The sequence below is a fragment of the Corvus hawaiiensis genome, chromosome 7 (genome assembly GCF_020740725.1).
Source record: "Corvus hawaiiensis isolate bCorHaw1 chromosome 7, bCorHaw1.pri.cur, whole genome shotgun sequence".
Lineage (NCBI taxonomy): Eukaryota > Metazoa > Chordata > Aves > Passeriformes > Corvidae > Corvus > Corvus hawaiiensis.
This window is the reverse complement of record NC_063219.1, coordinates 19,418,991-19,439,831: the sequence shown is the minus strand read 5'-3', so window position 1 is coordinate 19,439,831 and position 20,841 is coordinate 19,418,991. Positions and strand designations below refer to the sequence as shown.

At 44.9% G+C, this 20,841-nt stretch overlaps 1 protein-coding gene across 4 annotated transcripts; it reads left to right on the top strand.

Moving 5' to 3' along the window:
- The first annotated feature begins 5,345 nt into the window (after positions 1-5,345).
- On the top strand, positions 5,346-20,462 carry CDCA7 (cell division cycle associated 7). 4 transcript variants are annotated; one of them, XM_048308819.1, is made up of 10 exons: positions 5,346-7,775; positions 12,819-12,944; positions 13,351-13,461; positions 14,894-15,145; positions 15,526-15,603; positions 16,289-16,480; positions 16,909-17,049; positions 17,476-17,625; positions 18,205-18,341; positions 18,651-20,462. In XM_048308819.1, exons 2-10 carry the CDS (start codon positions 12,879-12,881, stop codon positions 18,679-18,681), a joined length of 1,158 nt encoding a protein of 385 aa, XP_048164776.1. In that variant the 5' UTR covers positions 5,346-7,775; positions 12,819-12,878; the 3' UTR covers positions 18,682-20,462. The 4 variants fall into 4 exon arrangements, with proteins under 4 accessions (XP_048164776.1, XP_048164775.1, XP_048164773.1 ...); XM_048308818.1 differs by lacking the exon at positions 5,346-7,775 and adding an exon at positions 11,217-11,306 and having other exon boundaries at positions 16,292-16,480; XM_048308816.1 differs by lacking the exon at positions 5,346-7,775 and adding an exon at positions 11,217-11,306.
- Positions 20,463-20,841: the final 379 nt, after the last annotated feature.

Sequence of the window (20,841 nt, the reverse complement as noted above, 5' to 3'; positions counted from 1 at the left end):
CCCTTGTCTATTCTGCTTCTGCCAGGGCTTTAGGAAGAGGTAGTATTTTTATCAGACCAGCATAATCTGAAAAAAAGGGACACAGGGACATTTTTCTTCAGGTCCACTTTAATAGCTTCACTTCTCCACTTTCAGCTTGCCATCCCTTCTCAGGAATTTCTTACTTTGTTCCTTATTAAAAGCCGCAACATTAGCTACCCAACACCACTGAGCACACTCTGTCACATACACAGTTGTCTTAATCAGAAGGAGAATCAAAAACTACGCTTTATTCTTTTGGTGAAAAAAAATTAAAATAGAGTGAGAAGAAGGCATTGCCTTTTATCATAGTTACAACTAACCCCACTGAGGTCTATGATAATATTTATCCCTGTGCAGCTGGTATTTTTTAATTGAATTTTTAAATGGCCAGACTGTGTCGCTTTTGTCTTTCAGTCTTCAGGTAGTAAAGACAAGGTCAGCAAAGTTTCTGATTAATGTGGTCTTTAGCTCTGCTGAGAACAAAGACACAGCTTAGACTCAGTTGGCGTCAGAAAGTTTCTTCGTGGCCTTTTCACTCCAAGTTGATTTCACACAATTAAAAAGGAGAAAAAAAATTTTGGGTTTCACAAGATGCAAGAGAAGAAAAAAGGAAGAAAGAGATAAAGGAAGCTGAACCCAAAGCAATGCATGGTACACTCTGAAAGCCAAGGAACTGTGAATTAGAGATGCCTTTGAACAGGGTGCTGCACACCATCCATCCCAGATGGTACTTGCTGGCACACCATTGTGAGCAATGCTGGCAGAGCTGCTGGCATGTCACCTGCTCAGGGTGAGGGGGCATCACCATAGCCCTGTCACTGGATGTTCTAAATTCCCTGCTCCACACAAAGGCCACTCCTGTGGGCACATGCAACTCTCCTTCCTCTGATTGCCACCAGCCCCAGTGAGGGCTGTGCCCTGGGGTGAGTTTCCAATACCTACCAGAACTGGGACTCACATTTCATGAATTCAGGACAGGGTCCACCAAAACCAATGGAGCAAGACACAAATGACACCAGGTGTCAGGAATTGCATCTCTCTCACTGAAGTGCCTTTACCTCTGACAACAGTTAAGAGCAGAAAAAAAGAGAAGCTTTACCTTGAAGTGAATTCAGCTGCATGTGATGCCCTGTGGTAACAACATTTGCCATTTTCTTGTTGCTTCAAACTGGCTGAAAGCTAGTTAGTAACCCAGCTTCTGGCCCTGGTTTACTGAGCCTGACAACTAATTTGGGTGACATGGACAATCTAGTACTGGATGTTTCTCTGTCACAGCTTAGGAGGGGACTGGGATTTTGTAAAGGTTGGGGATCCTCCCCTGACATTTCTTGCCATGACCAAAATGGGTTGGAGGATACCAACTAATAGTAACTGCACCTGAGAGTAGTTGCTAGAAATGTGCTTGTGTTATTAAAATTTGGATATGCATCTCAGGAATCACAGCTGGACCTGCACAAATCCTAAGAAAGAAATTGCAAGGGCTTGGAAGGGCACCTTTCTCTTCTGGGGTGATCAGGATGGCAGTGTAGTTGTCCAAGCCTGAGACACTGTGGCCTGGTGGTGGCAATTCAAGATTTATCAGCTGCCTGTGGTTGTTTGTCAAGATGTCCAGCAGGATTCCTCTGCTGTTTGTAAGCTATTTAGTGCTGTGCCTCATTTTAATCTGCAATGTACTGTTTGTCCACATCTGTTGTATTAAAGTGTTCATTAGCATTTAAAGAAGGAGCGGATGGTATTGATCATGCCCATTAAAATTAAACAATCATGCATTAGTGACTGATTAGGAATCCTTTTGCTGCACCAGCACTGCTGGTTAAAGCAACAGTGAGTGAACTTGTAAAAAAAAATTCTCAGCAAGATCTAGTTTTCCATCTAGTTTTTATCACTTTTAATGTGGCTACTCCCTATCTTGGTGATAATGCATTATAAATAAAATTGTGCTTACATTTTCACACACACCCCCAGTACTTTACAAAGCTGAGCTTTTTTTTTCATGTTTTACTAACATGCAGCTAGAAGACCATGCACAGCAATGTGTAAAATCAGATTGTCTCAGGCAGCTACGCCTCAGGAAATGCTCTTTGGAAAGGAGCCATGTTATGTTCACTTAGGGTTTTCTTACAAGTCTGTTAAAGCCAACCATATTTAAGTACCAGTATGTCTAGATTTGCATGGCAGGAGCTGGACACACTGCCCTCCATCCACACACATATCCCTGGCAGTGCTGCAACTGCTACACCCTCCCGCCAGGGCTGACTCTGCAAGTGGCACAAAATACCAGTGCTTAGAGCTGCCCCTTGATTTCCTGGCTTTTCTTTCTCTTGGGCTTCATATCTCCATGCATGGATGTTGATGTTTTCTTAATCCCCAAAAGGTACCTGCATTTTCCTCTTCCAGGGTTTAAAATGCTCTGAATTGTAAGAAGCGAGCTCTGAGGTGTCTGCTGGAATGGATGATGAAAAACAGCAAAGAGCTCATGAAGGCAGATTCCGAACTGGACATCCAAAGTGAGTGAGTATTTGCATCCAATTGAGAGAATGCTTACAAAATCAGATGCAAATTTTCTTTTCCTTTTTTTGTTTTTAATGTGAGACTTGCTGTCAGAGCTTACACCAGAATCTGTTTGTTCATTCAGCAGCATTTTACTCTGGATCTTGTGTGAATCACAAGAGTTGCCCAGCTCTCTCTGGATGCGAGACATCAGCTGGAAAGCTTCAGGGTGAACAGCAGCATCTCTCCCCGGCCATTGGTTCTTGACCCTGCCGGTGGGTTGTGAGGGAGGAAGCAGTGCTCAGTTCAGACAGGAGGAGCAGGTTAACCTCAGCATCATGGCCCTTGGTTTTCTGAAACTTTACAGGCTTTACCTCCACAGATGATGTCTTCATGGCATGAGCAAAAACACTTCTTTCTTTTTCTGCCAACAAGACACGTGGTTCAATTTTTTTGATGTGTTTTTTTCTTTTTTTTTGTCTTTCCCATATACCAAAGGATGTCTTAAAAAAAAAAAAAAAAAAGAGGCCGGAGAGCAGTCACTGCTGAGGGTAGCAATCACTCTTCTTTAGCTCAGTGTCCCAGAGCTGGGTCTGACCCTGTTGGATATTGTCTTCCTAAGAACACAGGTTTCCCCAGCAGCACTGCCACTGCCATCAGGACTGGCTGTAAGAGATGAGTGTCCTGGGGACCTGCCCCATAGAGGGAGTGACAGCCAGACCAGCAGCTTGCCGTGGTGCTGCACTCTCTGGGAGCTTGTTCCCTGTGTCTTGCAGGTCAGAGCCATGTGCTGCTGTGCTGTGAACCAGCTGGCAATTCAGGCGCCTGTGAAACCCTGCTCCTGAGCAGGGCAGCTCGTGAATGGGAGACTCCCTGGAGCAAAAACATTGCCCAGGCCTGCAAACACAGGCTGCTTTTGTTCACATACAGCCAGGGGGCTGCCCACAGGCAGCTTGCTCAAGAGACAGAGGTCTTTCTGAAAGGGAGAGAGATGCTTAGAGGGTTTTGGTAGCTGCTCACCTGCCTGAGTGGCGAGCGCATGAAATGGCAGAGTAACCTGTCACGCAGCTCGACCCCTCACACAAACCTCTTCTTTTCCACAGAGCCTTTGCAAATTCACAGGACGATTGTCACAGAGGTGACAGCCCACTGAACTGTCCAAGGGGCACCAAAATCATAAACAACTCCAGGCTGTTCCTCAGCCTAACCCCTTGTGACATGAGCAGACCATCAATCCATCCCAGGATGGTGGAGGTGCAGAGGTCGCTTTTTATGACCTGGGCAGGAATTTCCCACAGCTCAGGGTTTTATTTGGGCAACACTGTAATCTCTTTCTCTTCCTGCATTTTTACGTGTTGCTTTGGCCTCCTATTGATTTCGACACACATACCAAAATGTAGTGCCTGTGCTGGTCTTATCAGGAAGATGAACAGAATTAATGATCGGAGAGGGGAGATGAGGTGGTCATCCAACCCCTTTTTGCTAGGATATGCAGCTCCCAGGGTTTCAGTCTGTCTGCCTGCTGCCACGGCACACGGTACCCCTGTGCTCAGGGAAATTTGGCCATACTGCCTGGCTGGAAAGGGATGACTTTGGGAACTGCTCATCCTGTGCTGATGTTGCTGAGAACTGCCTTGAGCAGGGGGGATGCCAGTGGCCCCTCTGTCTCCTCATCCACACCCTGACCTCAGTGATGGACCAGTGGATAAAACACTGCCATGCTCCCAGTGGTTTTCAGGGCTGGGGTTCACAGCTGTTGTTGCTGCTGGGGGGTTTATTTCCATGAAGTGCTAGAGAAAGCAAACAGTCCCTATTCAGTGGGGGGGGGGGGGGTGGGGGGGGGGGGGGAGAGTGCCCATTTGTGCCTCCCCCCAGCACTGCCATGACTGAGCTAAGGCCCCATGAGAACCTGCTTTCTTGCTGTGAAATGGGGATGGCTGCTTTTGGACATGGTTTACTTTTTAAAGAAAGAACTGGCAACTGCAGTTTTGCTCTATCTTACCTGCTCCCACTGATTATTTTCTAGCAGTTGGCCATGTATGACAGCATGCTGACCAGAATCTGGCAACTTGCTGAGCTGATTGAAGGAGCAGATGTTGCCTCACTGAGAGCAACAGTCCCCAGCCATGGCACCCCTCACCTCTGTCCTGCTCTCTAGCTCAGCTAATGCTGCTCAGGATAAAATCCCACGTATTTTAAGACTTTCTATAACTTGCAGACTTGCTGCCAAGAAGATTGGACTGTGCATCAAATATATGCAATTGATTTTTCGGATTGTGCTAGAGAATGCACTTTGACATAATAATAATAATTATTATTATTACTTTAGGCTGGGAAAGATGGGCAGTGACTTATGTAACTGTGGAAAAACCCCAAACTGAGGGGCTGACATGTCCATTTTGTGACATGACATGGCATCTCATATCACAAAATGGAATCAAATAGCTGTGCTACCTCCGAAATTTGCATCTGACAGAATTATTTTCTGTATGTGTGTCCACCGTATAAGGGTTTTTACCTAACATTCTTATCTAATGAACTGCCATGCTTAGCAGCTCAAGCCAGTTTGTTGCAAGAAGTTGGAGGTTAGAGAGGAGAAGTCTATTAAGGCAGTAACACTAATAAGGGTCTGCCAAGATCACGTTTGAGTGAATGTAAATCCAGGGCATTTGAGATGAACAACTCAGAGGATAGAGGAGTGGCCTCTTGGGAGAAATGCGAGCTGAGGCTGAAGGTGCAGCCCGTCCCTGCAGCTCCCACTGCAGCAGCACCCAGGCTCCGCACAGCCGCAGCCCCTGCTCCCGTCCCTGCCCGGGGCCGGAGCCTCCTCCCGGACACTTCCCGGGGCGCTCTGGCAGGTGCTGGCGGGCGGAGACACGGGCACTGTGCTGTGCAGAATGAAGTAGCTTGGTACACCTGGGGCTCAACACACACATTCCTTTTCCTGCCTTAGCAGGCAAGGTGAGGGCTCCCTGCAGCAGAGAGGGCATTTTCCTCATGCTGTGAAAAAACCCAAGGGCTTGAAAACTTGAGATGTGCCCTGGGAACCTGTGGCAGGCACTAGCGAGCCCTGAGGGACTCTTTCTACTTGTCCCCCTCACTTCCTCCCCCCTGAGAGAGCTGCCTGGGGAGAGAGATCCCTGGGGAGAAGGTTATGCCGCCACATGTCCTCCCACCCCCATCCTCTCCCAGCAACCACATCTTGCTGAAGGCTGGTGGAGGCAATGCAAATCAACATTTGCAAAAAGGCAATGGCAAAGCTCGTGTAAAAGGGCAAAAAAAGAGACTACAGTAAGTATTTTTGATTATTTCCTGATAGCCTTCTGTTTCCCACAGCTATACAATTGCAGAACATTTTGTAAATGATTTCTTTATGATGTGACTAAATGTAATTTGCGTTTTCAAAGGGAAATACAAATCAAAGCCCAACAATGAAAGGGCTGGGATTTTGAGCTTTTAAAAGTGGCTACTGCATATCAAAACCAGCTACTTTCGAACAACATTTTTTGCTATGCATTTTGTGGAATGGCTACACGACAATCAAATGAGCATTGTAATTATGCTCCCATAATGTGCATCATAATGCTCTTGGCTCCAAATGATCTGCTGTGACTTACATTTGGAATAATCATTAAGGTTTCTATCAAAAATGACCACATTTCAGCCATTTTCTTAGTGCACCGATGAATGTAGTATCAACTGCACTTTTTCTGACACTGATCTGTATTATTCCTTTGGTTTTCCTTCTCTTATTCTTTTGGTTTTTGTGGTCTTGGCAGTTTGTGTCAAAGAAATACAGTATCGGATAAGATCGGACATGACCACCTTCAATCCAACATGCAGGATGCATTGGCACACAGCCTTTACTAACAAGAAAATCATAGCAAAGCACAAGGAGATAGAAACCTGTTAAACTAAAAGGAGAAAATCTATTTCTCCTTAGAGAGAAAAAAAAGGAAAAAGATACTAATTGCATTGTGGAGGTATTTTATGGAGCTAGTACAGCTGGTCTTACTAGAAACAGATCGTACATATTAAATATTATATCTATTTTACAAAATCTGATTCTACCTATGAGAGCATAGTGTTAAGGTATTTACATTAAAAAGGTACTCCATAAAAATGCATGTCCAGCAAACACATAGAGGTCTAGCTGTAATTAAATCTCCAAAAGTGATGTTCTGTGTAAGAACAAGTATGTCCTTTCTGGATTGCAATCAATAGCAGGTTACCTGATTATACACCTTATTATGTCTTGTATAGTAGTGTGAGCCACTGGAGGGTGATGTGTGAACAAAGAGATATGCTTGATCAGATCTTTTCAAGAAACACACCTTACAGGAGAGAGAAAAACAATTAGTGTGTGTTATAGGTTACCGATTTACAATTTACATCATAAATCAATGTCTGATTATTTTAATGCAAAATGTTTTTAGCTTCATTTTATTGCACTAATGGTTTCAATAACACACTATAATTTGCTCAGATGAAGAGGTGATTGGACAGCTCTTACATAAATTTTTAATTACTGTCATTAGTGGCTGCAGTCTTATTCTTTCCTGTGGAGCTAAGATACGTGTCATTGCATTGTGCTACGGGTACTCAGTGGCCATGAGAATCCAAACTCTCCCTTTCCTCTTAAACGCATGCACCCATAAATATGTGTCACTGTGCAAGTCTCATCACAATAAATACTAGCATCACACAGACATTAACTAATGTGTCCACATGCTATTTTAGGCAGGTGTGGTGGTGCATCCCCCACCCTTGGGCCATACTATGATCTCAGAAACACTCATTAAGCCTTGGCCTTGACAAACACCACCTGGGCTAAGGTCCTCTTGAACTTAACAGAAACACTGCCAGGAGCTTATGCTTTCTAGTGTGGCTGTTTTTAACGAACAGCCTTGAAAACTGATTTTTCTTGCCTGAATAATAACCCAAGTGGAACAACATTTTTGTTCCCAGACTTTCGAAGAAAATTATTGACCCAAATTGTGGCCAGGATGGAAAATTACTATGGCTAAAGCCAACCCTTTTGTGACCCTATAAAGAGCAGTCCTAAGTGAGACCCTTTGAGCCCTCCTGGACCGCAGCAGGCTGTGACCAACACCTCCCCCTCAGTGGGGCCTCCCAGGGCCAGCCAACACTCACGTTTGCCATACTTGGGGGACCACCACCGATCGCCAGCAATGGAGCCTGGGCTACCTCCACTCCTCGAGACTCAACACTTTGCCCACTGAGAAGATCCAAAGGCATCCGATGTGAGTACTTTGCTGAATTCAAAGGGAACTTTTGAAATGTATATACCTTGTGTGTACTCCTTTGGGTCCGCATGTGAGTGTGAATGTGGTATAGCAAATGTACTATGAATGTTGCTCTCCTAGATTCTTAAGTAGTTTAGGTTTGTAAGTAAGTTAGGCCTATTACTGAGTTACTGTTGTGCTATAGTAAATTCTGTAAGAATCTTTTGTTTAATTGTTTACATTAATCTGTCATTAAGTGCTGTTGAGTTTAAGTGCCATTAAAACATTTACGCCTAAACCGTTTTTCAGGTGTGGGGCTAAGTTTGTCAAGGAAGTCCATTCTGAACCTTGTGACTCAATGGGAGGGTCTCCCTTATTTTTTTTTATCCTTAGTCTTTCTCGGCCTTACCCTTTTTTCATGTAGATAATTTCTGGTTGATTTTAGTTTTAGATTGATTGTAGACTTCAGTACAATTTTTCTCTATGTGCTTTAACCATCTAGTAAGTAGTAGAGTGAACCTTGCCAATGAACTTTGTCATGCTTTCATTGTTATATTAAACATGCTTTTGCTGATACCTTTGCCAGGGATTCTTTCGGTGTCCTAAAACACTCATTCATAACAGCAGGTAAAAATGTATAGCTCCAATTTAAAAAAAAAAAGAGAAAGGAGCATAAAGTGTGTTGAGTGTAGTTAAGATAGGAACTGTGTAGGAGAGCCAGGGACGGGGCAGCAGGATTCCTGCCTCCAGAGAGAAAAGCTGTGTTACAATGCTAACAGCCAAAATCTGCGGGGTGACATGGAAAACAGCCCTTGTCCTTCATCCCAGCAGACCAAAGGTCACATCTATTGTTCCTGACAATGGGGCTATTGTTGGAGGTCCATGTTCTCGCTACTGCTTGAAGCTCCTAACATGTAAACAACTTTGATTCCCCTAGATAGATGCAGAAAGCATTGCACGCTCAATCTACTGCATGTCCCTTCATAATTTCAGCCAATTCCCTTAGCAGGTCTTCCAAGGGCTGCTACCATGTAGTGACAGCTCATTTCAAGGAAAGATGAGACCTTAACAGACTATTTTATTGAAAACACCTGATAAAATACTCCAGATGATCTTTGCCGACATGTGAGCCCTGAGGGGTGAGCTGGCTGGTAGCACTGGACAGGCTGTGCAGGACCCTGACTGGGGGACTGAATGGGCAGGGATGTTTTCCTCTACTCACATTAGCCTAATGTAAGTGTGGCTGAAAATGCAATGCTCACCTGAGTTCACCTTTGCATGTCTTCAGCTTCTGTTAATAGCTAGATGTAGGACAGTGGTGCTGCCTATGTCTTGACAAACACAGAAAAACTTTTTCCATCATGGTAAAGCCAGTTGGTAAGTTTGTTCTGCCCATCCGCTGAGGGCACCTGTGCCCTGCAGGGCAGAGCAGGGCCATGCAGGCCATGAGGATGAAAATGGGAAATCACAGTGTCACAGGTCACAACAACCATCTCCTGAGTTACAGACCTTCATTTTCTGGTACCCTTGCTGTGTGCTGTAGGAAGGGAAGCCTCTGCCCTTCACATACATCCCATTTCTCTTTCCCTTTCCTGCTCCCTTATCCCCAGTCATCTGTAAAATATGTGAGCTGATATACACAATTTTCAATAAAATAATTATTTTTCACATATTAAAAAAACCTTGACAATACAGTTCACAAAATGTCCTGTCTGGATTCCCCACAAAATCTCTGCTCTGGCCTATTAATTTGAAAGCCATTTGAACTACATGTGCAGTTTGAAGATTTGAAGAATGCTGTTTCCATTAAGCATTACACGGAAAATTAACTGCAGTCTGAAGTTTTGCTTCAGCTAGTGCCATCAGTACTCCATAACATTTCATATGATGCTCTTAAAAGCTGTGAAGGTTGGCTACTTCTCTAGTAAAATTCTGGTAAGTGATTCAAGATGTTAAGGGCTTTTACTCTTAATAAACTGGATCTCTTCTTCCATGTAAGTAAATAAGTATTTGTAGATTTCTTTTTCTGAAAGAAGTAAAACTACATCAAAATTCAGAAAACATCCCCCTCTTCCCAACTGAGCTGTCTTATTTGGAAGCCATCTGGGTGGCAATCTTCCACTAATTTGGATTTAGAAGAATGGAGTGTGGTCTGGTCTCTGGAGAACTGGTTTAGTTTGTCTGCTTTTGTGTGTGTGCTGAGAAGCCAGCAGTGCAGGTAAGTATGTAATTATGGGCTTATTTAAAATGGAGATTCTTTTACGTGACAGATTGCAGCATGCGCAGGAAGAATAATGCCCGGAGAAAATAGAACACCTCTGTGAGGGCTCTTGTACTCTATTGTGCTGTAGCCTATTTACAGGCTTTGGCTCAGAGATGATTCGTGGTTTGCCTTACACAGGCACAGGTTTCCACGTGCACGGGGCCTCCTCCCTCCAGCCGATTGCAGTGGGGACTCGCCTGCTGTCAGGGAGGCACGTGGAAATGCTGAGCAGCAAGAGTTGCACTGGTATTGAGCCCTGCTCAAACCCCAGGATAAACAGAGGATTATAGCAAACACCAGGGCCACAAATCCCATACAGCTTCTTCAGGGCTTCTCCCATTACTATCGCTGCCAAATATTGCATAGCAGTTATTTTGCTGTGTTTAACGGCCGCACTTGATTTAACGTGCTATTATACATGTTACCAAAAATGGTTTAAAATGACTGATCTATTTTCTTCTGGCCCGTCTTCAAATAGTATTTTGATTGCAAAGGGCAAGGCAGCCAACTTCTTTGTAAAATTCTGTTGAACTGTTGTTACCCGAGGAGCAGAGGCGTCACCTCGTCTCACTCCTCTCACTCATCGGTGGGGCCCTGGTAAGCGACCCTCCATTCCTCGTGGGACTCGGGGTAGCCTGCGCGCTGCGGGGTGAGTGTTCCGACGCACTGTACTTGTACTACCCTGCCTGGCAGGCGGTGCTGGGTGCGGGCTCTGCTGGGAGCAGCCGGGGCACAGACCCTTGGCTTTCTTTCGTGGAGAAGCCCCGCTGCCCTTGAAAACTGGCAGGTTTGGGGGGTTTATTTCAGAGTGAAGCCAACCTAGGTATGGCATATAAAAATTGCTTTTTAAAAAAAGGAGTAGAGACCACGGGGGCTTCCCAGCAGGCCCCGGCTAGGCACGACCGGCCGCGGCCCCCGCCCCCATTCTGCACCCGACTCCCGCCGCGTTCCGCCCGGGAGCTTTTCGCGCCACGGGCCAGGCCCTTGCAGCTCCACAAAGCTCAAACCGCGAATAGAAAAAAAAAAAAGGGGGCTCCGCACTGGCCCCTTCGGGGACATCACGGGAGACCTGATGAGCTCCTCAGCAGAGGTGGGCGGGCGGGCGCGGGGTGAGCTCGCCGGGTGCCCAATCCCGTGGGGGTGTGCGCTGCATCTGCCAGGACGCGGGCGGCAACGCGGGAAAGGCGCCGCCGGGCCCCGCCCCCCGCGGTCCAGCCGCTTTGGCGCGAACCTTCAGTTCCCCGCGCTCGCCCGCCGCCGCCAGCATGGCCCCGCCGCGCCCGCAGGTGAGCGCTGCCTGCGGCCGCCGCTGCCCGCCGGGCTCGCCGCAAGGCTGCGGATCGCTGCTGCTGTAGGGAGGGGGGAGGTTGTGGCGCTTGCCGCCGCTCCCGGGGCCCTCCGGGGTCTTGCGAACCAGAGCAAGCTGGGTTAAGCCGCGCTGCGGAAGGCTGGTGGGGTCGGGTGGGGGGGCTCTTTCGTTTGGGCACCCCAGGGAGAGCGATGTGGGGGCAGCCCCACCACTCGGACCGGCAGCCTCGGGTCTCCTGCTCCGCCGCGTGCAGTGCGGTGGGAGCATGGGGGCGGCCCGCGCATGGCGGTGCCCTTAACTGAGGTGGGGGTCTCGGCTTGGGAGTCGCGCTCGGCGGGGAGCTGGCGGCCCACAGCCATGCGCCCATCGCCCCCGCCTCGCCGAGGGCGCGGAGGCAGGCGGGGGGCGGCCCCACGGGACGGGACGGGCGAGAAGGAGCGCAGGGGTCGGCGCGGCGGCCGGCGGGTGGCTGGGCCGCGTGTGTGCGGGGCGGCACCGTCTTAGCGGGAGGCGGGGGAGGCACTGGCGGGACCGCGCCTGAGGGGACGGGCGTGTCTGCGAGCCCCTGGCCGCCCCGGGTCATCTGGGCTGGGCTTCCGTGCCCGAGGCCCTCGGTGCGGGCCGTGCCCCCGGCTGCGCGCACCCTCAGCCGCGGCGGGCGGCACCAGAAGCCGCCCCTTTTGTGGTCTGGGGCCGGCCGGGCCGAGCCGCTGTTGGGTGCTCGGCGAAACTGTGAAGCGAAAACCCGCAAGTAGAGCGGTGCTGGGGAGAGGACGGAGGGCTCCAGGTTGGCCCGGGCAGCTGCTGTTTAAGCCCTGTCTATCCAGCGTTTGGCCCGGCCGCGGCCAGCGCTCACGACCGTGGCAGCACCTCAGCGTGGGTACTGCCCCCCCGCATCGATGCCACCCTCGGGGGATAAAATGGGTCACTGCCAGTAGAAACATTTCCGGGGAAAGGAAAACCTGAAGCCCATAAAAAAAAATCTTTCAAATCGGTGGCGAAATGAAAAAAACAGCAAGCTGCTTTGTCTAGAACAGTTGTTTCAAATCTGTGGATAGGATTCTTTGGCCCTTTCTTAAGAGCTGCAGAGTGTTTAGTGTTTGCCTCAAACTGAAAGTAATAAATGAATCAAAGTAGGTTTCCAGGTGCTTTTCGTGTACTTGCACTTTTTTCTATCACTGGCTATTATGATTGGGAAATGACATGATTTATGTGCTTATTTCCACTTGTCTGTTTGCATACGAGAAGTATTCTTAAATACTGAACGATACTCATCTGTAACAATGATCAGAATTTTACCAGAGTAAAAACTATTGTCATTCCTAACTCTGAGATTTATTTCAAAGCTGATGTTTGTTTTCTGACTTGCATTCAAGATTGCTCAACATCCTAAAATGTTCGATCCTAAGCGTCAATAAAAAGATATTTTTAAAAGCTACTGTGCTGCCGTAGGTCTCTTCTTAATGGTGTTGCTGTTGTCCTTTTGTAGCGCCGAGGTTGTTCGGGAAGGAGAAACTTCACAGCCTTTCGAAATACAAAACTGATTCCCATGGAAACATCCTCATCCTCTGATGACAGTTGTGACAGTTTTGGTTCTGATAATTTTGCAAGCACAGTAAGTACAGTACAAGAACAAATAATTCCATATGTGCAGTACTAGTAAAGGTAACAAAAATGTAAACTTTATAAAGCTGGTAAATGTTTTGTGCACAATTAAAACTACTTGCTCTGCTTATGTTTTTGTATAGTAGTTATAAACCTTTGTGGTATACTGTAATTTCATTTCACTCTTTACTTGTGCTTCTAGGTGGTAATTGTTGGGAACAGATTACCTATCAATTCTAGCCTTTGAAATGTCACCTAACCTAGTGTGCCTGGTAATTTGTAGCTGTGGTTCTGAAACCCCTTGTGAAATGCCTTAAGTCTTCCTTTTCTTTATTAAAAAGCTAGCTTGTACTGCACTTGTAAATGCTAATAATTTTCTGTGCAACTTCAGTTAAAGGATATTTTATTTTTTTTAGAAATGCAAATTTAGGTCGGATATTAAAGAAGAACTGGCAAAAATTTTTCATGAAGCCTCTGATGATGAATCTTTCTGTGGCTTTTCAGAAAATGAAGTTCAAGATGCATTGGTAAGACAGTTGATTTTAGTTCGCTATTTTATATTTGAATTCTTACACATTCTTCGTTGGAAAACAATGCCAGCTTCAGCTTGAAAGTTCAATGTTTCAGAAAGAAGCATCATTTCATTTAGTAAACAGTCTGAGTAGCCAAAGTTTAATTTTCTTTTTGTCTCCATGAAAAGCACTCAAGATTCTGAGCTTTTAAAATCTGCCTCATGTATTTTGAAATATATCTCTTAAAACTGTCTTGCTGGATGTTACTCTGTTGGACCCTAACGTTTCTGGTTTCCTCAATACGAAATGTTAGGCTAGCCCATGGACTCCAGCAAACCTCAGAAAAATTTGTGTGTCTTGACACACAGTCAGACCTCCACTCTGACGGTGTAACAGGGAATGCATGTCTTTCAGCATTAGAGAAATAGTGATAGGTGCTGAAATCTGCCTTCCTGCTTTTCCTTGACATCAGTGCAAGGTCAGTTTTATTGCTTAAAAAGGTCAGTGGTCGATATTCAGAAGAGAAATTGAAGTAGTACCACGTTTGGCAAAAACAGGTTTGTCATAACTTCAGGACATGTTGAGGAATGACTAGAAAAGAAAAATGTCTAATTGGAAGAAGACACATCTGAGTTAAAACAATACTAAAGAGAATAAGTAGGAGACAAAGCTGGAATAGATAAGTAGAAAAAAGAATCAATAACTGCACATAAAGTGCAACCAAAATCACATACCTGGTTAATAAAAACCCTGTGTAAATAAAAACGGCCATTTGATGCCCACTGTTACTGCTGATCAAAATCAGACTGTGTTATTGTGTCTAAAAAGAAAAATCAAAGCCCATTGCAAAATGAGCTTTTAACTAAATAATTTATGTCCTCACTGAACCATTGGTTCTAGGAGAATCTGTAAGCAAGACATCAGAATTCAAAGATTGGAAAATACTGGGATTTTATTCATAATTATTTCATTGGCTGGCTCTAGAAGGAAGTTTCCATTTTTTATCATTGATAGTATGAGATGGCTGTTCTTGGCCAAAATTGGGTTTGACCTTGTGCAGAGAACTACATGGTGTCTTTTTTTACAGCCAAATGCTATATGTAGCAAAACTGAGCCCTTTAAAGGCAGTTCTCTTTCTCACACCACACACACAAACTATTTTTGCTATTAGACCTGCATGTGACAGCTGACACTGCTGCAACTGGACCTACACTCCCTTTTCTGGTGTGTTTGGCACGACCATGTAGGTCTCCCTGAGAGGTTTTTATCCCCGTGTCCCCCCCTCTCCTTCCCTCCCGCTCCAAAGTGCACTAGAACACTAGGACTGGATGTCTGGATTTCAGCCAGGTAGCCTCTTAAACCACTCCCAGACAAAATGTTGTTGACTGTATTTACCTGCACAGCAACTCTCCTGGATTTACATGCTTCCATTCTGGTTTGTTAATAGAAATTGGAATCGGATTCAGAGGAGACTGATACAAGTGCTGAAAGTGCGATAGATCAGAGAGGGCAGAAATGCCCTGTTCCTCTGAAAGTAGCCATGAGGTTTCCACCTCGAAGATCGGAGAGGAGGAAGGGTGAGATGGAACCTGTTCCTGAAACACTGATGCCTGCTCCAGATTCAGACTCTGACACTGAAGAAAATGGTGCTATGTTTTTAGAAAAAAGAGCTTTAAACATAAAGGAAAACAAAGCAATGGCAAGTACTCAATGTCTCCCTGGGGACCCTCCCTTTTTCCCCCCTCCCTTTCGACTCTTGGGGGACCTCTGTTTAAATTCACTGTAATGGGAACTGCATGAATGCATTAAGACGAATTTGCATTCCTAAAATATAAATCTGATACTTTACATTTACTGGCATATGAAAATCCATAGGCTGCAAGCCTAACAACATAATAAGTTTGAGTATTTCCAAATTACTTGCAGTCACTAAAACATAAATAAGACATAAATGTAAAGAGTTGAAGAGTGACTGCATTTCCTATAAGTAATTGTACTTTTAGCCAATTGCCCTAGTAGTCTGTAATAGCACATAAATACCCTTTTAAGGCTCTGCTTCATTTTTCTTTCTCTTGTTAGCTTGCAAAACTAATGGCTGAGTTGCAAAATGTTTCTGGTATCTTTGGTGGGAGAAAATCGTTGCCAGCTGTCAGTCATGTGAGTATAAACTTGCTGTATCTGCCTTCAGATTTCTAAGAGTCAAATTCTGACATTACAAAGCAGGATTCTCAATGAAAAAACTTAATAAACCATGCAAATCAAAGTCCAGTTAGAATTTTATTGCTTTCTAAAACAGGTGTCCTCATTATGTAATTCCCTTTTGATTTGTCACAGTGTAAAGCAGAACAGATTAATTTAGAAAGGTTAAGTGTCTCCACAGGCCAATAAAACTAAACAAGGTGCTGTGTAAATATGCGGTTATACAAAGGCTGGAGATAAGGGGGGGCAGCTCAGACTTTGAAGCTCAGACCTGAATATTCCGTGAACTTGGAGCCTTGAAAAACACCTGGCATTTAGCCTAACTTTAAAGAAGGTTGTGAATCAGCAGTGTAATGAATTTCACTGCTGATCTATTTGTAAGCTGGGTGAAGATGAGAACAACACTAAAAATTGCCACTCCTCATAGACACAGGTTCTGCTGCTTTTGACTATTCCTCTGTGACTAGCAGAATGTTTAAGATGAATTTGCTTAGGATCTTCTTAACCTTGTGTTTTCTGATTGGGACAGGGATAGATACGTCTTTGGAAAAGCTGGGAGGAAGGCATCTTTAGAGGAGGAATTCAGTAGGGACAGGAGCTATCTGTGTTTTCACCTGTTTAATTAGGGGCTTTTAAACTTTAGCAGGGACCAAAGCGACTTCCAAGGCGTTCCTTGCCCAAATGTGCCTTGAGGAGGAACCCAGACCGAAGTTCTCGGCCTCACACAAGGTCCAGGTCCTTGATTGAAGGTCCTCCTACTCTTGTACCAGAAGAGGAAGAAGATGACCGGTACATCTTAGTGAGAAGAAGAAAGATGTCTGACGAATACCTGGAGGTATGATGACGGTCTGGTTCTCCTGTTGTGAGTTTTGAGGGTGGTTTTGTATTCTTTCAAGAGAACAGCAATTCATAGAGTTGATGAGGTTTATCAGTATGCCATGGCCTTGGAAGAAGTGGAAAAAAAAAAAGGGGGGGGGCATTTTGCACGTGTTCTGCACTTCCCCTTCCTTGTCCTTAGAAAACCATTTCCTCTTTCACTCCAGAAGGAGTGAAGCAAGATCAGTAGCATCGCTGCACCCCGAAGGTGACAGATCAAGTGAGGGTGCTAAAGCTGCATGCATATCATATGTCTGTACAAAGTTCTGTTATATCTTGCTTAAATATATGATGGGTGTTTGAGACTTCAGCATTGCTGTGAAGGTCCTTGCCTTTGTATAGTTTTTGCTGAAACTAATACTAAAAGTATTGTGTCTTGCTATTCAGCATGAAGCCCGTACTCCCAGGAGGGGTCACCGTGGTGCCGTGGCTTTTCCACACGTTGTGCGCCCAGTTGAGGACATAACAGCGGAAGAGCTGGATAATATTTGTGTATCTGCAAGAGAAAAAGTATATAACAGGGCCATGGTAAGTATATTCCAACTTTGTGAAATGTGTACTTTGTGAAGTCATTTTTTTGTTACACTGTGTTTGTTTGCATCAAAGAGAGCACACTCCCTCTCACTGAGAGAAAAGATGTGATTTTTGGCAGAAATAGGTGTGAGGTCTTGAAATGCCCCTTCTTATTTTTGCCTGAATTTGTAGAATGGCCTTTACCAAGCCAATTAGCTTTCTGTCACTCTGCAACAGCTAATACCTAAGTGATACCAGCCAGGGAGAATGATTACCAGACACTGAAGATGCAGTGTTAAAACAGTCTTGGTTCAAACTTTGCAAGGTGGCTTTCTGTTTCAGGATAAGCACTGCTAGCTCCCAAAGAGATTTTCTTCAATGCCTTATTCCCCTAACTAAAATGCCATCTTAAATGTCTTGTTTCTTTTTCCTGTGTTCTAGGGATCCACCTGCCATCAGTGTCGCCAAAAAACCATAGACACCAAGACAAATTGTCGTAACCCTGATTGCATAGGAGTGCGGGGCCAGTTCTGTGGGCCGTGCCTCCGCAACAGATACGGGGAGGATGTCAGAGCAGCACTGCTGGACCCGGTAAGACATGCTCAGGGGTGGTTTATTGTCCTTGACTTGCACAGCCAGAGGTGTTGGTCACTGACAGCAGTTTTAACAGAGCTGCTTACAGTGCTGTAGTACATCGTGCAGTCCTGGCGTGATTCACCCTGAATCACAGAGCTGTGTTGCGTAGAACTTGTTGTATTTACTACTTCTGTAGTGTTATTTGCAGGAGTAAAGTATGAGAACAGAGCAGCAGCCGAAATATTCTTGTGTTTGAGTATCAGAACAGTGTTCTCTTTCGCCTTGCATTAGTGCTTAATGCCCTATGGAAAGAAACTGTATTGTGGACAAAGTGCTGCTGTTGTGGGCTGTGATGTAGGAGTTAAACAGAGTGGAATGCTTCCTGTGGTTACGTGCAAGGCAGGCAACAGAGAGTTTAATCACCTACAGACTCAGGAGTTTGTAGTCTTGCACTGGTTTAGACAACTTTATGCAGTGCTGATGTTCACTGCAGAACTCACTGTGGAGCAGGGCACTCTTCCAAGTTGTGGGTGTGAGTTGCATCTGGCATAGCGTCTCAGCTGAAAGGGCTTGTTGTTGTCTCTCTTTGTGTAGACATGGAGGTGCCCACCATGTCGTGGGATCTGCAACTGTAGTTTCTGCAGACAGCGAGATGGCCGATGTGCCACAGGTGTCCTGGTCTACCTGGCCAAGTACCACGGCTTTGACAATGTCCATGCCTACTTAAAAAGGTGAGCGTGCCGTTGTGTCAGTGACGTGGTTGCATTCAGTGGGATAAGCATCTCAAAAGTGGGAGGGCAGAGATGTCCACATCCTAGTTCGTCAGGTAAATCTCAAGATTAGTCTGTGTTGCCTCCAGAATCCGAGATTTTTCCCTATGATTGTTCTGATACACTGGTTCTCACCAGAAACAAATGATACATCCACTCTGCCTTTTAGCTCTTAACCTCAGTGTGTATTGTCAGGGCTTCCACTAATTGATCTAAAAGAGTTTTCAGTGTTTTGCTACAAGCTGATTCATGTTTTTACTTGTCTTTCAGTCTGAAACAAGAACTTGGAATGGAAGACTGAAGCTGTGGCTGCCTTTAAGTTACATACTCTTTTCAACTACGTCATATTATTGCCTGCAGTGAATTGTTTAATCAAATGAGATTACAAAGTGCCTTCCCTGCTTCCCTCTCCTTTTGGGTAAAAAAGGATAAAAACCTTTCATTTTTTTCAGTATAAACCATAGTTGGGAAAGCTGTTCAATGAAGGTCTTTGCCCAGAGGCCACTGTTTTCTCTTTAAACAACTTTGCAAATCAGATAGCATCAGTCCTTGTTTTCATGATAGTAACTTTGTTTTTTTCTTCCTGAAGGGAGATGGGGCTTTAAGCCATTCGTTTCACTCATGCAGCGATCTCTGCTGCAGGTTTACTTATGCTCCAAAATTGTTTACAAAAAGATAGAGATATTCTGAAAACTTGGGGTGGTTTTCTCCACAAAACCAAGCAGCCAAGTTCTGCAATACAGACACTTAATGATCAAATGGAATTGTAGAATTCTCTGAAGCAGCAGCATGTTCTTAAGTTCAAAAAGGAAGCCCTGTAAGTTGCAGCTGAGCAGTCTTCAAGCACTAATATTTGGTTTTATAGAGTACTAAAAGTTCATCCTGGCCATTTGAAGGGAGACTCTCTGAATTAAAAAATGCAGCAGAAGCCGTTTGACGTGGCACTTTGTGTTTTTGCTGAGATAAGGCCACTGCTGAAAGCTTCCACAGCACTAGCATTGCCTACTGGTGATGTGATGTGAACATACTGGTATACATTGTGTAGTGACCACTGTCTGAAACAGAATGCTTCGTGTGTTAAATGACTGTGTTCGTGGACTCTCTTCTCCCTGTTCTTGCTGCAGCTGCAGAACTGCTTTGCAGAGTCAGCAGTGGTCCTGGGGAAGAGGGATACCTCCAGACCAGGGCTTGGTGAAGCAGAGGGGTGGCAGTTCATGTGGCTGTTGGCCAGCTTCAAGTGGATGAAAGGTGGTAACTTGTTTAATTTGGTTATCAGGAAAAGGGGCAGTGCATGTTTCTGTATCTGGCTCTGTGTGATTGTTGAAGGTTCTTTCACATGACATTTGTGAAATGTAAGTACAGCAGAAATGGAGCTGAAGAATTCTGATATGCTGAGTGCATGGGGTCTCCTGTACTCAGTGTTGTGGAAAAGAAGGTGCCATGAAAATTGCATCCAGAGAACCACAAAGTTTGTAAATGTGCTTAGTTTGGTTATGGAAACTACTGTGTAAGCTTTGTATAAGGTTTAGAAGGTAATGTTATAAATAATGTACAGTTTAATAGTAGAAAAATCAACATGGGATTACACTTCTCTGCTTGCGCCGTATTTGCACTGTGTGTACACAAAATGATCCGCAGTTCATACCTTTCTGGGAATTGCATCAGTGTGTGTGGGAGGGGAGGAGAGAGGAATTTAGAAACAACAGATACTTATGTCTCAGACTTGCAGTTCTGTTTCATAAATCATCTCTCCTATAGAAAATCTCCTGTCCTTTCTTCATCTGTTTTTATAGTGTGAATAGCTGTGCAATCTGAGGTGTGGAGAGTGCTCTTCCCTCTAGGTACATTTTGTGAAGAAGGAACTCATTTTAGAAATACATGTTCTGACAGATAAAAGTGGTTGGTTTTTTTTTCCTCCTAATTGCTTGGCTTGCCTTCTGATTGCTAGAGTGTGAAAGTACTGTGCTAAAAGCAGACCCTTGTGTTATATTACAGAGACTGCTGTATTTAGATTTACTCAGATCTGTACTGTTCTGTACAAAATTTTTCATTTTGAAAATAAAGATTTTCAGATTTAGAATATTTTCATCTCTGAACTGTTTTTAAAAAGCCTGTTAGAGCTGTACTTCTATTTTACCACTTTCAGGTGAACTTATGCTGTGACATAAAGGACTTGGTTGTTCCCGTCATACCTGGGGGAGCAGTGGGACTTGGACATCTTATTGTCTCTGGCCCTGTGTTTCTGAGCCAGGCTTGCTCTGATATTCATGCTGCTTGGATTGAATTGTTTGGTACCTGGTGACTCACTTGTGATGGTCAAAATACAGAGTGCTTAGTTCAGGCTCGATACAGGCTCTAGGCATGTGTGCTTTGTGTTTACCCTTCTGCTTTTTCTCTACTTTTTTTTAAACCAGATGCCTACATCCTGAGCTGACAAGGATGAGGATAAAATTTTGGACAC

Excerpts from the sequence above, each read along its gene's own strand:
- CDCA7 (XM_048308816.1), top strand. The coding sequence starts at position 11,286 with ATGGCCCCGCCGCGCCCGCAG. Across the intron at positions 12,945-13,350 it reads CTGATAATTTTGCAAGCACA|AAATGCAAATTTAGGTCGGA; the intron begins GTAAGTACAGTA and ends TATTTTTTTTAG. Across the intron at positions 16,481-16,908 it reads TGTCTGACGAATACCTGGAG|CATGAAGCCCGTACTCCCAG; the intron begins GTATGATGACGG and ends CTTGCTATTCAG.